Here is a 17,492-nt window from a genome sequence, read left to right as displayed (position 1 = left end):
CAAAATATATAAAGAGCTCACGCACCTCAACAAACAAAAAGCAAATAATCCAATCAAAAATGGTCAGAGGAACTGAACAGACAGTTCTCCAAAGAAGACAGACACATGAAAAGATGCTCCACATCGCTAATCATCAGAGAAATGCAAATTAAAACCACAGTGAGATATCACCTCATACCAGTAAGGATCACCACCATCCAAAAGACAAACAACAACAAATGTTGGTGAGGATGTGGCGAAAGGGGAACCCTCCTACACTGCTGGTGGGAATGTAAATTAATTCATCCATTGTGGAAAGCAGTATGGAGATTCCTCAAAATACTCATAATAGAAATACCATTTGACCCAGGAATTCCACTCCTAGGAATTTACCCAAAGAATGTAGCAGCCCAGTTTGAAAAAGACATATGCACCCCTATGTTTATCGCAGCACTATTTACAATAGCCAAGAAAAGCCAGCAACCCAAATGTCCATCAGTAGATGAATGGATAAAGAAGAGTTGGTACATATACACAATGGAATATTATTTAGCCATAAGAAGAAAACAAATCCTACCATTTGCAACAACATGGACGAAGCTAGAGGGTATTATGCTCAGTGAAATAAGCCAGGTGGAGAAAGACAAGTACCAAATGATTTCACTCATGTGAAGTATAAGAATAAAGCAAAAACTGAAGGAACAAAACAGCAGCAGACTCACAGAACCCAAGAATGGACTAACAGTTACCAAAGGGAAAGAGACTGGGGAGGATGGGTGGGAAGGGAGGGATAAGCTGAGGGGGGAAAGAAAGGGGACATTACAATTAGCATGTATAGTGTGGGGAGGAGGGCACAGGGAAGGCTTTACAGCACGGAGAGGACAGGTAGTGATTCTACAGCATCTTACTAGGCTGATGGACAGTGACTGTAATGGGGTTTGTCGGGAGGACTTGGTGATGGGGGGAGTCTAGTAAACATAATGTTCCTCATGCAGTTGTAGATTAATGATACCAAAATAAACAAATAAATAAATAATAAAAATAAAAATAAAAAAATATTGCTGCCTATTATCTTTATGTTTGGTGTGTACTTCCCTGTCTGACTTCCTGGGTTGTAGTTAAGTTCATATCATTGGTGATAAATGCTTTATCAATGAGATCCATAGCCCCATTTAATTCCATACCCATGGAATGATTTTTCAGTGTGTAATAGGTGTATAGCTGCCTTTTAATAATAGCTTTTTTTATCCATGTTTGATCACTGATGGAGTTATTTGGCTTAATTAGAAAAGACCAAAATCAAATGTCAAAATCACATGTCAGCTTCCTTACAATTAAAAAAATTGTGGTAATACTGAATGGGCCTCCATTCTGTAACTTACTCTGATTTCACTGCCTGTACCTGTGTTAGGTAGGACATACTTAGTGTCTCGAACCATTCATTACAGATGTTTATAGTGAAGTTCATCATGTTTGATTTTAGGTGTTGCTGAAATTAAAGAGGTAACTCATACAGGCGTATCTTAGCAAGGGGGAAAGTGGGCAGGTTGAAAATAAAATAATGAGCCATGGGGGATCATCAGCTCAGGGCTTCAACATTGGGCTGAAGGATTTAATTTGTCTTTCAGCTTTACGGAAAAGACCATACCTAATGTCATCATATCACATCGCTACAAAGCACAGGACACTCCTGCGCGGAAGACGTTTGAGCAGGCTCTGACTGGCGCCTTCATGTCTGCCGTCATTAAAGACCTCCGGCCCAGTGCCCTGCCATTCGTGGCCAGCTTGATCCGCCACTACACGATGGTAGCAGTCGCCCAGCAGTGCGGTGAGCAGGCAGTGGGAGTGGCATTTGCCTTCTTCAGGGACTTCAAAACTTAGAACACCGGTGCTTCAGAGAAGCTGGGCTTGGCTGATTGGTTTTTGGCCTTTGTATTCTAATTTTCCACTTAGTACATTGAAAAAGATACCTGGTATTTCAGCAATGGGTGCTGTATTAGCTTAACTGTTGTAAGTTTTATGTATAAAATACACCCAATTAAATATTTTGGGCCTTTGTTTTTAATGTAAAATGGGCGCTGAATATTTTTGGGCACTTCCTGGAAGACAGACAGTTGGTGGTCACACTCACTGCTCATCTTCATCTCCCTGGTGGTCATTCCCAAGGCCCAATCTCCCCTCCACTCTTCAGCGGCTGCTCTGAGTCCCAGGTCCATGCTGATCTCTACCACCATCTGCCATCCCTACCGTCCCTCTACCTTAAGGGACTGCTAACCTCCGCTTCAGGGGTTCTCAGGCTCTCGATGATGAAGAACCATTCTGTCCCTTTGTTTTTATTTCTAATCCACTGTAGACAGATGTATTTGTAAAACAATAAAAATGTGGGACTGCCGATTGCTTTATAAGTTTCTGAACATTCTCTCACTTTCTGCACCTCCTGGAGCAGCATGGGCCAGCAACCCACTTCAATTTGTGTCCTCAAAGCCTTTCACCCTCGAGACCAACGAGCAACTTTCTCTGGACATTGCAGAACATGTAGCACCTTCCCCTTTTGAATTCCTCTTGACCCTGAAGAGCCATCAGGACTATACACTTTAACACTTAGGTTGTTTCTCAGTGTTTCTTCTGTGTTAACACTGTCAGCACAGCAGACGTACCCACTGCCTGTTAACGCCCGTGTCGCGCGGTGGTGTTGGGCGCCCACAAGGTGTGAGTAGCACAGGCAGATGGTCCTCTGCCCGTGTGCCTTGTGCCCCACAGCTGGATCCTGTTGCTTCTCAGGAACTGTCCAGTGTGTGACCCAGAGTCATTCCTGTGCTGTGCCCTGTGGCCTGCTTAATGACTTTTTAAAAGAAGATTAACTGAGTATAGTTATCATTTTAAAGTAAGGCAGCTTTGAATTATGACTGACAAAATCTGAAAATAATATAGTGGAAGATGGAAAACATTCATAAAAATAACCATAGTGCAAATCAGACCGTTTAGTTAACAAATAATTACGGTTTAACAGACATTGGTTTAAAGTACCCGTGCTGCCTTTTATTGAGCTCCTAACCTCCAAGGCAAAAATGAGGTTGACAAGACTGTTTAGGAAATAAACTCCTGCATGCCCTCTGCCTCTCCTTTCAGGTCCTTTCTTGCTGCCTTGCTACCAGGTGGGCAGCCAGCCCAGCACAGCCATGTTTCACAGTGAAGAAAATGGGTCGAAAGGAATGGATCCCTTGGTTCTTATTGACGCAATAGCTATTTGCATGGCATATGAAGAAAAGGAGCTTTGCAAGATCGGGGAGGTGGCCCTAGCTGTGATATTTGATGTTGCGAGTATCATCTTGGGCTCAAAGGAGAGGGTGAGGAGGGACTGAAGGGTGTCTTTTATTTTGGGGCTGTTTGTGCCTGAAGTGGGTGGTTTAGGGATTGTGGTAACACATGGTGGTTTTTTGTTTCCCTCCCCAGGCGTGCCAGCTGCCTCTGTTTTCTTACATCGTGGAGCGCCTGTGTGCGTGCTGTTATGAGCAGGCTTGGTATGCAAAGCTGGGGGGCGTGGTGTCCATCAAGTTTCTCATGGAGCGGCTTCCTCTCACTTGGGTTCTCCAGAACCAGCAGACGTTCCTCAAAGCACTTCTCTTTGTCATGATGGACTTGACTGGAGAGGTAGGTAATGTGTAGCCCCGGCCCTAACCGAGCTATTGCCAGAAGCTTATTTGCCTGAGGAATAATGTGAGCCAATTCTGTAAATATGCTCCTCTGGAAGCTTCGAATCCATCACAGCATCTCTCATAGCAGGACAGATGAGAGCCCTCTAGGCTTTTTGCTGGGTACCTAAATACCTGTCTGCCCTGATAAAGAACAACCATGGGCCGGAGCACTTAAGGTGCCCGTCTGCTCATTCTTGCCATAGGGCTGAAGAGTTCACGCTGTGCCAAAGTTTCCATAGTAGTCACCCTCTGGATGAATCTATCTGCAGTGTAGTCCAAGCAGATAGAACGTGGGAGGCATTGCCAGCTTAGCTGTTACCCAAGGATAACATCTAGATCCATGTTTTCTTTCCTGAATGACCAGCAGGAATTTCCTATAGAAGGTGATTTAGCTCCTGATGGAAGGTGGAGGTGACGACGTAATCTTGTTAAATGAGCTGATGTGAGGGGCATGGACCCCCAGGGGTGGTGTTTGTGGCAGGCTGACGCACAGGAGGCATAGGTGCACAGACACGTTGCCCCTCCATTCTGAGGCACCCCCTCACCTACAGGTGTCCAATGGGGCGGTGGCCATGGCCAAGACCACCCTGGAGCAGCTCCTGATGCGGTGTGCCACGCCCCTGAGAGACGAGGAGAGGGCCGAAGAGATTGTGGCAGCCCAAGAAAAGTCTTTTCACCATGTGACCCACGACTTGGTTCGAGAAGTCACCTCCCCGAACTCCACTGTGAGAAAACAGGCCATGCATTCGTTGCAGGTGCTGGCCCAGGTCACTGGGAAAAGTGTGACAGTCATAATGGAGCCCCATAAGGAGGTGAGAGCTTTGTCGCAGGGATTAGCACAGCTTGAGCAACACCCTTGTCACTTATCCCTTCAAATCTGACTTGCAGATGATATGTGTTATTTTATGCCCACTTGATAAAGTGCTGTTCTACATGCTCTTTTTGACCCCTGGTACGCAAACTGTGTATTTATATGCATGGCTAGATCAGTCAGTGTCGAGAGAAAGGAAGACTGGGTTCCTCGGTCTGTGCAGCCCAGTCTGGTAGCTTTGTTCTCATTTTGTTTGTTTTAGGAGAAGTGACTCTGGGACCTAGGAATTCAGTGCATCCAACACGTACTCCCCATCCACGACCCAGTTCCAGTACACGAAACATGCCCAGCCTCCCCTAATTGAAGGACGGCTGTGGTATCTTTTCATCCTGCTTAGGGTTTGCAGACCGGCAGTTGCTCCAGAATGTTGTGATAGCCACTTAGTGGTGCTTCCTCCCTGCTTCCCCCAGGTCCTCCAGGACATGGTCCCGCCTAAGAAGCACTTGCTCAGACACCAGCCTGCCAACGCGCAGATCGGCCTGATGGAGGGGAACACGTTCTGTACCACGTTGCAGCCCCGGCTCTTCACGATGGACCTTAACGTGGTGGAGCATAAGGTGTTCTACACAGAGGTAGGGGGGTGGCGGTGCGGTGTGGTGTGGATGGTGATGGCGTGTGTCTGGTGGCCCGTCTCTGTGCATGGAGACCAGTCGGGCAGCAGGCAGGGAAGGCTTGGTGGCGACGGCAGGTAGCCAGCCACACCTGGCACAGCCCTCTGCACAGGTATGTTCTGGCCCTGGGGAGAGGGTGGGCAGGGTGACTGGAGGTGTTCAACAAAATGGGGGTGTTTTCTGAGTCCTTAGAACTCTCTTAGCCCTCTGTGATGAGCCTTGCTCCTTGGAGCCTTAAAGTTGTAATCTAAAGAAACATCTCTTTCAATCACTCCCATCTGCTGGGTGCCTGGAATCAGGCTGGCTCAGAGCAAGTGCCGGTTTATTGAATTTGTTACTCACTTAAATGTGCCTTGCACTATTGAGAATTTAGTTCACGTGAATGTCCTTATTTAGCTCTGACGGCACCCCATGAAGTACAGATACTGATTATTCTTGTTCTGAAGGTGAGAAACAGCTTGGGGTTTGTTACGCACCTAGAGCACCGCCCAGGCGCTCCGATCAGAACCATGACCTCCAGAGTCTGGCCCCAGTTCACCACACTGTCCTGCCAGGTTCTCATTTTGTTGCGTGGACTTAACTTGCTCCTTAACCCAACATGTGGGCAGTGGCTGGTGGCATCTTACACGTATTTGTCACTGTACATTCCAGAGTGGAGTGATGTTAGTGATACACAGAAACAAATTACAGATAACAGTCAAACTATAAGCATTAATTCTTAGAATACAATAATGGTCTGGTGATCAGTCCCAATTTGAAATTTTTATAAGATGTCAATTATACTCCTAAAGGCATTGTCAGAATAAACCAAGACAAAAGTTATAAGGAAACGAATTCTTCCTGATCCAAGCTCAGTCTGAATTTCCAATTATGAAAAGTGTACCACCTGGAATTTTAAGTCCTGAGTGTTCCTTGGCACGGAGGGTCCTTTGATAACGCGGTCCAGCAGTGCGCTCTCAGACCTTGCCTCGCCTTCGAGAGCATGGTGTGCATGGCTTGGCAGAGCCGAGGAGTGGCATCAGAGGGTGGGAGGGCGGCTTCCCTGTGGTGGCTCCAGAGGGGCGTCTGTATTTTAATCTGTGTGGAAAATTCTTCGCTCAGCTTAAAGATCAGAACCTGAGAGTGTTGAGTGATGAGTCTCAGGGAATGAAACTGGTTTTCTAAGTGTTAAATCAGTGCACCAGCTGTGCAAACGTGAGGATCTTATGAAAAATAGAGACTCTTGAGTCTTCTCCCTAGAGATTTGGGAGAAGTAGATTTGTAGATTTAGGGTCTGACTTGGGAATCTACCATCTAAAAGCTCCCTAGGTGATCCCTGTGCATGCATTGTTTGGAACATGGCTTTATATTGAAGTAACTGACACTTTCCCCCTCTCTCCCTCTCCCTCTCTTTTATTCTTTCTCTCTCTCTTTTCTTTAAGAAGAGATAGAGATATAAGTGCCTGTATGTGTGCACATAAACACGTGTTTATATATGAGGAGAGCAATTTTGAAGGCTTACAAATAACTAGTAATGGTAGTTTCCTAGGTGAGCACAATAGGGTGGTGGTTTGAAGTGTATTTTACTGTATATCCTTTCCTGCTGTTTTAAATCTTTTACTAATTAGGAATCTTTCAGGAAAAAATGGCAAAGACTACACCATTTTTCTAGGATGTAAATAAAGGGGGAGAAAGTAATAGAATACCATATATGATATTTCAGATAGTAGATATGTAAATATATTATGGTATGGGAAAATGTCTACACAGATAACCAGTGGGATCTCTGAGTTACAGTATTCCCAGTGACTTTCCACTTTCCTTCTTTATGCTTTCCTGTACTTGAAAAAAAAAAATTACCACTCACATATTTGAGTTACAGCTTGTATATTTGTTGAGCGCTGGTCTGAGGCATTGGGAAGCAGCTCTGAACGAGGCGGTGTCCTGCCATCTTGGCATTGGCAGTTAAATAAAGTGTTCCTCTGTGCAGAGAAAAATATGTTACAGTGCCAGGGTGGGTAAGAAGGTGTCTAAGAATTTATTTCACTAATGAGGTTGAGTTTGCTTTAGAATAAAGCTCAGTCACACTTGACACTGAAATTCTTTTATGGGCCTAGTTTCAGTTAATTGTGTTCTGGCGTGTGTGTTAAGTTTGCTGTGTTTTTTTATTTGCAAGGTCATTCTGTTTTCACAATAAGAGCAGGCTAAATTAAATCATTTTGTCTTTTGCAGTTACTGAATTTGTGTGAGGCAGAAGATTCAGCTTTAACAAAGCTACCCTGTTATAAAAGCCTTCCGTCACTTGTACCTTTACGAATTGCAGCTTTAAGTAAGTTAATACAAATCTGAAGCAAGTTGCTGGTTACAAAAGTTAAAGGAAACTGTGGCCTTTTTTGTTGTCTCTTTTTGTTTTTCTGGCTTATGTTCCTTTTAAGATGGGATCAAAAATTGATGTGTGTATGTTTATCAAACTAATAATGAGATGTTAAATGGATTATATAGATTGTTAGGATTTAAATTATTTTTACTCTAGTTGACTTACGACTCTAACGTTCTGGTTTGAGTTGCCATACCACCCATATATTGCCATTTTCTTCTGAATCAGTGTATATAACTAGATATATTAAAACCTTTATAGACTTTTTGATGATTCAGATGCATTTGAGAATTCTGTTTCAAGGCTTTCATGAAAAATGTCTGTTGTCATTGCTTAGTACAGAGTTGTGCAAAGTTTAGGAAAATACACTCAGTACTCACCCTTGTACTTAAAAAAAGTCATTTCCCTTTTTTTGGCAAATAAATATCGAATACACTTTCTTTAGTTGGTTTTGCCTCTTTCTTTGTTGATTTTTATATACTTAATAAAGTACTGCTAGAATCCTCCTTGAATAGAGGATGAGGAGCTGAGAGGCAGATTGTAATACCTGAGCTCAAGAATGGAGCTGGGGTGGTCAAGACAGGGCCAGCCAGATAAGGGAGGCGCATGGTAGCTTCTCACTTCTCCTGTGGTTCTGTTCTTTGGGGTGCTACTGATGCATTCCTGTTAGCTAAGCTGGGCATTTCTCTTGGTAGAATGTTCTCTCTTAAGTAACAGAGGATTAAGGTGTGTCTCCCTTTCTAAGAATACTTGCACATTCAAAGCCTTTAACCCTCCAGATTGGGTACAGACTGTCTGATTAGACATGGATAGTGGGGAGAAGCTGGGCTGTGTGTCCATTTCCTTCATCATCAGGGTTCAGGGCCATGCCTTCTACATTCATTCCGCAAACTCCTGCCCTCAGGTCGGCCCTGCTCTCACCCTGTGTGAGGCTATATTGGGCACAGAGGTACCAGTGGGGGCCCTGCCTTTTTCCCCCCTCCAGCCCTTCCTCCTCCTATCTGGACAGTGTAAGATTTATCAGGGCCTTTCTGGCAGGCTGTTGACTTCCCTTTTAGATTACTGAACATGTGAGAAGACCATGCATTCTCTTGTCTTTCTTGAGGCCAGATGTTAGGAAGGCAGATGTTAGGAAGACTGGTTTTTTTTATTGGTTGCTAAGAGACTTCGGGGGAATTTTTCATATAATTTTCAGGTTAATAATTAAATTGTATTGATTTCTCTCCTTAAAGATGCACTTGCTGCCTGCAATTACCTTCCTCAGTCCAGAGAGAAGATCATCGCTGCACTCTTCAAAGCCCTTAATTCCACAAACAGTGAGCTCCAGGAGGCTGGGGAGGCCTGTATGAGAAAGGTGAGCAAGAGGGGTGTGTGTGCATGTGGCTGAATTTTGCCTTAGGAGTTCTGTTTACTCTGTCTTACACCTGGAAGTCTACCTGTGGTTAATACACACTGGTTTATAATAATGCCTCTCCCTTTTTCACAGTTAGACTGAGCCTTTAAAATATTTAACAGTAATTCTGGTCTTCCCCATTTCACTATAAACTTCTGGAATATATGTGAATAATACTCCATTCTCCCAAGACAAGCAGAAACTTGCTGCTAGCTAGAGCTGAATGAGTTCTATTCTGTTAAAAGGATATTCCATTATCTCTTTTACTTTGTATCCTTCCTTTTTAAATAGTTTTTAGAAGGTGCTACCATAGAAGTAGATCAGATCCATACCCACATGCGACCTTTGTTGATGATGCTGGGGGATTATCGAAGTTTGACGCTGAACGTCGTGAATCGTCTGACTTCGGTCACCAGGCTCTTCCCAAACTCCTTCAATGATAAATTTTGTGATCAGATGATGGTAAGCCAAGTGCATTTAAACTTGAAAACTTAAATTCTTTTTTTAGTACGTGATATATTTACCTGGTCTAAAATCCAAAAGATGTGAAAGGACATATGTGCAGAGCGTCCCCTCCTGCCCATCCTCCAGCCTTCCAGAGCCTGCCAGGTGGACAGTGTCCTGCGGGTCATTCGTGACAGGACGTGGGTGCAGTGTTTATTTCCCACAAAGGAAGCATGATATACCACAGTTCTTGCTTTTTCTATTTGGTATCACTTCATATCAGAAAGTGAAGTGCTGCTTTGTTCTGTTGGCCACATAATACTTCATTATGTGAACACGCCACACTTCATTGAATCCTCCGCCTCGAGAGAACATCTAGATTGTCCAGTCTTTTGCCGTCAGGTTTTAAGAATCACCAAGGAAATAACTAATGCAAGTAAAATAATTTGTTTGATGATGTTTAAATTGAAGTATAAGCATATGAAGGACATTCAACTGTTAACTTTCTTACGCTTTGGTTCTCCTTCTAGTAAACACATTTATAAATAACTTGTTAACTTAGGATTTCGTGGTGCGTTTCTGCCTCTACTTTCACGGTTATGTTTCCTAAGTAGTCTTTGGCCAGTAGACATCTTAAGATACTAGAGGTATTTTTTTGTTTGTGGCACACCTTTCCCCCAGCTGTGAGCAGGAGTGAGTAGACAGATGCAGTGTGTAAGGAGTGTAGGTGTACATGTATATGAAAACCACACACCTTTTTACCTCACATACTGGTTTCATGTTTATAGAACCTACAAAATGAACAATGACCAAAACACCTAACTGAGAATTGATAGTAACATGGTAGGTCCTAAAAATTGTAAGCAGTGCCCCCAGTGATAGAGTGTAACTGGGAAATAAAGTATTACAGGGAAGCTAATTTTCCAAATTGGAGACTCCTTCCCTTTAAGCATCCAAGTATATGTAATACCCATATATACTTACCAGTTTACATGTATATGAAACATTCACAAACATGGTTAAAATAAATGAAATTGTGTCACTTCCTAACCAGAACACATCAAACATACACTTGGTATCTCCGTGCCTCTGTCATAATGAGTGAGATCTATGCGTGTGTCCTCAGTGTCTTTCATACTCAACTCTTTTTAAAAATTAGTCTGCCTCTTCCCTCTGTCAGCTGTCATTTCTTGCTGCCTTTGCCTGCCTACCCGAAGTGACGTATTTACAGGTTTTTCGTTTGTTTTATAACCACACTCCAGATTTGCTGTGAGCTGGGAATTCACTCAGTGCACATCCTACCCAGGTTTTTTTAGAGCAGTGTGAAGAGAATGAACTGTAGCTTACAGCCTGTAGGTTCCAGCTAAGGCTGGGAGTCCTTCCCTAAAATATAGTACTTGGGTTTTGTGTTCTGGTTTGTTGGGGGTTTTTTCCACTCCTCTGCCATCAAAGCTGCCTTTGAAGTGGTTGAAAACCCTCTAAAAGCAGTGAGTGTTGACGTTCTTGGATGAGAGTGACTGAACATCACTCGTCTGATGGGTGTCCTGTCAGTAAAGCAAACACTGCTGTCCTCACTTGAAACATGGAAGTGAACAATTACGTATGAGTTTTCACCAAAAAGCAGTGTTTTGTAATTGAAATACTCTTATTGTGAGGAAAAACATGTCTAAAGCATACTTTTTCAACAGCAACATCTGCGAAAGTGGATGGAAGTGGTGGTCCTCACCCATAAAGGGGGCCAGAGGAGCGACGGAAACGTGAGTGACTCATTTGTCTGTGGGGAGGGCAGCCCTGCGTGCACCACGGCTGCCAGTGCACGTGTCGGAGCTCTTAGTTAACTTGCCGGTCAGAAGTCTAGTCTTACATGATTATAGTCCGTGTAACTTGTTGAATATAACTTATCTGCATTACATTTTGCTTTTATTTCTCTTAATTGTTGGACATTCCTTTTTATGCTTCTTTAAAGTCTCCCTTTTGTCCAATTTAACATGATGTTTTTGTTGATGAAAATTCTGGGAAGCTTGAATTGTTTTATTTCAATTTTACTAGTTTTGCCTTAAAGTGTGTGAAGTGTGTTTCTAGCTGTTCTTAGCAGCCGCTGTTTGCATGGTGGTGCACCTCAGCTCTCGTTTTCCATTGCTTTCTGTCATAGTCGCCTGAAAAAGCCAAGTAGACAGTTTAAGACTGAATAACGCATTAAGGAGCATGTAAAAAAGTATCACAAATACTGGCATATATGTTTTCTGTTTCTAAATCCTCCACCCCAGTGGTTTGACTAGAGTCAAATAGCCAGTACTTGAAAACACATTTTATGGCTTTGAAGGAAAACCACTTCAGTTAAATCTTAAGTATCTATGTTGGTTATTAAATACTTGGTCTCTTAAGAACAAACTGTTCTTATTGTTTTAAATCTGCTCTTATTTGTATATGTTAATACCCTTTTAAAGTATTTTTAAAGTTTATTATCCTATCAGTGGGATTGCGTTTTCCCTCAGTACCCTTTACCACCCCGTGCAGTCGTACAGCCGTGTCCTGATAGGGGAAGTCCTGTAGCTCCTCAGAGGCAAAAGTCACGTGGCTTTTTGTCCTCCTGTGTATATTTATCAGATGCTGCCCTTCATCCCAACTTGGGTTTTTCTTTTTGGCTTTATCATGCTTTATTTTGACCATCCTGTGTTAAGGTGTTTTGTTTATGTAAATCTTACTCCTGCTGCTGCCAAACAGCCAGCAAAGAAAACTAAGCCAGGATTTTAAATTCAGAATCCTAAGCTTCTGAGGCACAGGTGCCTCTGTTTTTCCCCTGTCTCTCATCTGTTAGGTATTTTTGCTCTAAATTTTAAGTTTTGTTTTATAATAAGCTGTTAATTCTCTGAAACACATAGTCAGTTCTAGAATAAACATTAATAAACCTAGGGGGCACATGAATGACTTCCTTAGATCGAGAACTTCCCCAGCGAGGTATTTGGAGGGCACTCTGGAGGCAGGACAGGGGCAGTGGCCTAGCAGGTGGAGCTGTGGGATCGGGAAGCCCGAGAACTCCTGCTGAGGCCCGTTAGCTGCTGTGTGAGTGTACCCAGGAGCAGCCTGGGAACGTCTGCTCTGCAGCTCTGAACTCGGGCCATGGCGTTTGGGGTCACCGCAGCTGGGGGCCACACTACATTTTTGCTCTTGAGCCTTGATCGTTTTTTTATGGATGTTATGCAGGATTGGGAATGAGTCTTAGAAAGTTGTGTGTACCTATTTGGTTGAATCCCCAACTAACACTGCCCAGTTGAGAATCTTTTAAGTGAAGACATGTTAAATAGTTGACTAAAAAATAAAAGGTCTTGTAATGTCAGGTAGCCCCGATGACCAGGGCTTTGCACATCATCATGTTTAGGAAGGTTTGCCTTTTGGGCATCAAACTTAGAGGGGAGACTTGATGCCCACCTGTTAATGCCATGTCTGTAAACACACACACACGCAGCCTCACTTCGCAAGATAACCAGGTATCCGGTGGGTGGTATCATGGTCTGGGGGCCCTTCTGGGTGTGGGGGCTTCAGACATGCCTAAATTGATGGGGCTGAACCACTTGGTATTCTTCTGACTTTAGCTGGGAAAGATAAATTTTTATTTTAATGTCTTAGCACTGCACACAAACTCTTAAATTATATTCACTCTAACAAAGCACTTTTTATAATGTTTTTGCATACAAGGTCTTACAGTTTCTCTCCCTCAACCAGAATTCCAAAATTCCTGTTTTTAAAATGTGATTTTGGGAAGAAACACCCCATTCAGTACTATCAGAAGGGCCGTGTCTGACATCTGAAGGGTGGAGGTGTATTCTTGGCTGTTGAGCATTTGTTAATTACTGTGTGCTTTCTGATATTTGTGTCTTCACTGTCTTGTTTACCCCAATAACCTTTACTGTGTATGAGTATATGGGAAGTTTCAATGTAAATAACATAAATAGAAAAAAGATGATTTTCCTCCCCATCCTCAGGAAAGCATTTCCGAGTGCGGGAGATGTTCCTTGTCTCCATTCTGTCAGTTTGAGGTGAGAACAACCTATTGAAAGTCAGTTTATGACTTGCAATGTGAAGAACAGTTTCTTTCCTTTTCTTTTCTTTCCCTTTTACCTTTTCGTTGCCTTTTTTCATGCTGTAATTTTTTTGGTTCAGCCTGCCATGGAAGGGGTAGAGGTGAGAACTCAGTGGAGTGCAGGAGGGGGTCGTTGTTGTGGGTTTGCTGTGACTCGTGGTCTGTGGTGGACAGAGTGCCTTGTGCCTTGGAGTGCAGTGAGCGTATCGTCTGTCTGTGGCGGAGTCCTACTAGTACCGTTGCTGTGAACTGTCCGGGTGCCACGCATGTTTTCTGTTAGGACGTTTAAGTTCTTTGGTTCTCTAATAATAGAATTGCCGTCCCTCGGCACTGTTTAAGATTCACTGGGTTTTGCTATTATAAGGTTCATTCTGTACTCATACATCCAGTCTCTTGAGAGGAAACCACACAAAGAATGTTTTATACCTGCCAGAAGTTGAGAGTTGTGTCTCCTTCCCCCCTGCCTGCCTGCCTGCCTTGAATTTACAACCTCATGGCTCCTCCGCTCCCAGGCCCAGCACCTCACTCACGCGCCCCACACTGATGGAGTTACAACGCTGTGACCTTGCACAGACTCCGAGCTTTCCCTCTTCTGTAAAATGGGGATGATAACATCTGTCCTTCCTGTCTTCTGCGCTGTTGTGAAGACCAAAGAAGTGATTTTGTGACAGTGCTTTGAAAATGAAAACCACAATATAAAAAGCACCATTATGACAATGTTACAATTTCAGGATACAATTTACTCTGTCTGAAGACGCAGAAATTCCTTAGAAGAAAACTCTAGAGGTGGGATGCAGGTGACACTGAGCTAATTTTTCTCCTTTCTTACCCATCTCACTGTTCTGCCTTTTGCTTAAAGAGGCATTTTGAGCAGCAGCTGGGATGTGGCTGGGATGTGGTCCCTGGTGACTAGGGTTTATCCTCCCCATTTTACCTTGCTTACAGTAATGGGTAGCCTGATACACACTGCAGGATGGCACATCAGGGAGTCTTCCCTTTCCTGCGGCCATGTAGAATTCCTTTAAATTATAGACACAAAATTATGGAAACTAAAACTGAGAATAGAAAGTTAGAATTAGTGTAACTGGGCCACTGAGCTGTTGCACATTGAAAAGCATGAAATCCTTGGCACATCACATTTTTCACTTGATTGAGTAGAGCAGTTTTCAGCTTCATTTTTAGGCCTGATTGACAAATACTTAACATCATGGTCAGTTGTTTATTTATGTTGATATTTAATTTCCAGGGTAAATACCTAAAGTCCTTTTGATGTCTTTCTCTGTGCTAAGTTTTGAGGGCAGAAGAAATGAATGCCCTCCAAACTTAGTGTACTGGGAAGACACTGTGATGTCACAACAAAGTAGGGGAAGCCTGATGCTCTCGTGGCCACGGCCATGATCGTTGCCTCCTCCGTGAGGGGGGCTAGTGTAGGCCACCACCAGCCTGCTTCCAACACGTGTCAGAGTGTTGTGTGTTGGTGAGAACAGATGCAGCACGGTCACACCAGTTACACGCAGTTAGCTCCCTGCTCCCCGCTGACAGCAGCACTGAAGGCCCAGGGGCAGGTAGTTCCCTTACATGTTAATTCTTTCTTCCGGTGGCTAGCCTTGAGAATGTAGCTAGACTGTAGTCAGATCTGTAGTGATGTCAGTATCTCTAGCTAGTGAATTAATTGGCCTGTTTTATAATTTCTGGTTTTCTTCATCAGGAAATGAAAATCTGTTCGGCAATTATAAACCTTTTTCATCTGATCCCAGCTGCACCTCAAACCCTGGTCAAGCCGTTGTTAGAGGTTGTGATGAAAACAGAACGGGCTATGTTGATCGAGGTAATTGAGAGTTAATTCTGATTCTCCCCCCATCTGTTGCTTATAATGTTTTCACTTTGTTATATTTTTGATGGATTATCTAAAAGTATAAAGATGCTAGATATTAACATCTGCTTATGCCTGTGCTCGTACCCTGGTTGTGAGGGGGAGAAACGTGCTCTTCTGTGTTGGGTTGGTAGACTGGGGAAGCCTTGAGCCCTGGGAAGATGCTGCTTTCATCACATATTTTCTAGGCTGGCAGTCCATTCAGAGAGCCTCTGATCAAGTTCCTGACTCGGCACCCCTCGCAGACGGTGGAGCTCTTCATGATGGAAGCGACGTTGAATGATCCTCAGTGGAGCAGGATGTTTATGGTAAGAGCGAGAGGAATAGGAGGTGGGTGTCCCTGCAAATTTTTGTCAGCAGTGTGGGAAAATCTGAAATTCATATTTCACTGTTCAGTGTCTTGACTGTATATTGTATAATGTGTTTGAATATTGAAAATGTTGTGTATAGGTAAAGTTAAGAGTCCAGGAATCCCTCTCTGTGGGTTTTGGTGGTGGTAACAAATGAATAAGCTGCTAGGATTAAGAAAATCATGATCATGATGTGCAATTACTTCTGAAAAGCATTTATTTGAAAAGGGTGCTTACAGTGAATTTTTAAAGCCTTCCTAGAGAGATTTATGAAGAAACCTTTGAGTTTATGTCATCTAAACCATTTAAGTTTTGATTAGCTTCAAACAGCTTATTTGTTATGTTTTCAGAGTTTTTTAAAACACAAAGATGCCCGACCTCTGCGAGATGTGCTGGCAGCAAACCCCAACAGGTTCATCACTCTGTTGCTGCCTGGTGGCACCCAGCCCACCGTACGCCCAGGCTCACCCAGTGCCAGCACCATGCGCCTGGACCTTCAGTTTCAGGCCATCAAGGTAGCAGCCGCATTAGACTCTCAGAATCTTAAACATTTAGGATAGACACAGAGGGAAGCTCTCAGTTCCCTGATTGTCTCTTCTTTGACAGATCATAAGCATCATAGTTAAAAACGATGACTCCTGGCTGGCCAACCAGCATTCCCTGGTGAGCCAGTTGAGACGCGTGTGGGTCAGTGAAACCTTTCAAGAGAGACACCGGAAGGAGAACATGGCTGCCACAAACTGGAAGGAGCCCAAGCTGCTGGCCTACTGTCTACTGAACTACTGCAAGTGGGTGTCATCATGTGACCCGTTCTTTCCAGGAAGCTGGGGCCCTCTGTCCACACTTGTGCATAGTTGTGGTCCAGCTTACTGTAGAGAACAGACTTAGCTTTGAGCTGTTTAAAAGGCAAGTCTCAGATGGCACTTAGTCATGAAATTGGCCATAATTTAACCTGTTTTCTTATTTGACCTTCAGAAGGAATTACGGAGATATAGAATTGCTGTTCCAGCTGCTCCGAGCCTTTACTGGTCGCTTTCTCTGCAACATGACATTCTTAAAAGAGTATATGGAGGAAGAGATCCCCAAAAATTACAGCATTGCTCAGAAACGTGCCCTGTTTTTTCGCTTTGTGGACTTCAGTGACCCCAACTTTGGAGATGAGCTCAAAGCCAGGGTGAGTCCCGCTGTTGTGCAATAGCAGCCATGGGCATGCGAGCTAGTTTCCTAGGGAATCAAGGGCACTACTCACGATCTGCTGGGTCTCTGTTGACACTTAAATAGCAGCCTGGACTGCTGAGGAGGAAATCCTGTTGTTGAGAAGCATAAGGCAGATCCAGCAGTGAGTCAGTGTTGAAAAGTAGTTTGTTAGTTTCTTGTTTTTAGGAAATGACTTGTTTGAAATGAGACTAGTAAATCAGGCTGAAGTCTCTTTCTCTCAAGTTTTTAACCTACCCTTCCAGTTGACCATTTGAATGAAAGTCAAGGTCATTAGTTGTGCCCTTGATTGAGTTCTAACTTTATGCGTATTGTGTGACCAGATGGGTGGTCCTGCCCACCTTACAGAAATAGAGAGCCTGGCTTTGTTTTCATTCTCCTTCCCTTTTATTCTATTTTGGTTTTTTTTGTAGGTTCTGCAGCATATCTTGAATCCTGCTTTCTTACACAGTTTTGAGAAAGGGGAAGGAGAGCAGCTCTTAGGACCTCCCAACCCAGAAGGCGATAACCCAGAAAGCATCACCAGTGTGTTTATAACCAAGGTGACATCACTCAGTGCATTGGTGTGGCGAGGGGCTTGGTGGATGAGAGAGAGACAGAGAAAGAGAGATGGGTTCACCGAAC

General features: G+C 43.6%; 1 protein-coding gene across 11 annotated transcripts in view; it reads left to right on the top strand.

The window, feature by feature from the left end:
• Nucleotides 1-17,492, top strand: part of TRRAP (transformation/transcription domain associated protein) — a 111,119-nt gene that overhangs the window by 43,029 nt on the left and 50,598 nt on the right. For 5 of the 11 annotated variants that reach the window (XM_057487363.1, XM_036897098.2, XM_036897092.2 and 2 more), the window contains 17 exons: nucleotides 1,608-1,807; nucleotides 3,109-3,326; nucleotides 3,433-3,630; nucleotides 4,226-4,486; nucleotides 4,956-5,117; nucleotides 7,368-7,464; nucleotides 8,745-8,866; nucleotides 9,197-9,367; nucleotides 11,038-11,106; nucleotides 13,333-13,386; nucleotides 13,511-13,531; nucleotides 15,139-15,258; nucleotides 15,492-15,611; nucleotides 16,004-16,168; nucleotides 16,260-16,441; nucleotides 16,629-16,827; nucleotides 17,282-17,410. In XM_057487363.1, coding sequence (XP_057343346.1) covers nucleotides 1,608-1,807; nucleotides 3,109-3,326; nucleotides 3,433-3,630; nucleotides 4,226-4,486; nucleotides 4,956-5,117; nucleotides 7,368-7,464; nucleotides 8,745-8,866; nucleotides 9,197-9,367; nucleotides 11,038-11,106; nucleotides 13,333-13,386; nucleotides 13,511-13,531; nucleotides 15,139-15,258; nucleotides 15,492-15,611; nucleotides 16,004-16,168; nucleotides 16,260-16,441; nucleotides 16,629-16,827; nucleotides 17,282-17,410 — 2,488 coding nt within the window. The remainder of the gene's footprint in view (nucleotides 1-1,607; nucleotides 1,808-3,108; nucleotides 3,327-3,432; nucleotides 3,631-4,225; nucleotides 4,487-4,955; nucleotides 5,118-7,367; nucleotides 7,465-8,744; nucleotides 8,867-9,196; nucleotides 9,368-11,037; nucleotides 11,107-13,332; nucleotides 13,387-13,510; nucleotides 13,532-15,138; nucleotides 15,259-15,491; nucleotides 15,612-16,003; nucleotides 16,169-16,259; nucleotides 16,442-16,628; nucleotides 16,828-17,281; nucleotides 17,411-17,492) is intronic. The other 6 variants (XM_036897102.2, XM_036897104.2, XM_036897099.2 and 3 more) reach the window with 3 other exon arrangements.

Source organism: Manis pentadactyla, chromosome 10 (genome assembly GCF_030020395.1).
Source record: "Manis pentadactyla isolate mManPen7 chromosome 10, mManPen7.hap1, whole genome shotgun sequence".
NCBI classification, from domain to species: domain Eukaryota; kingdom Metazoa; phylum Chordata; class Mammalia; order Pholidota; family Manidae; genus Manis; species Manis pentadactyla.
The sequence above is the reverse complement of the archived record's forward strand: the minus strand, read 5'-3'. Positions and strand labels throughout refer to the sequence as shown.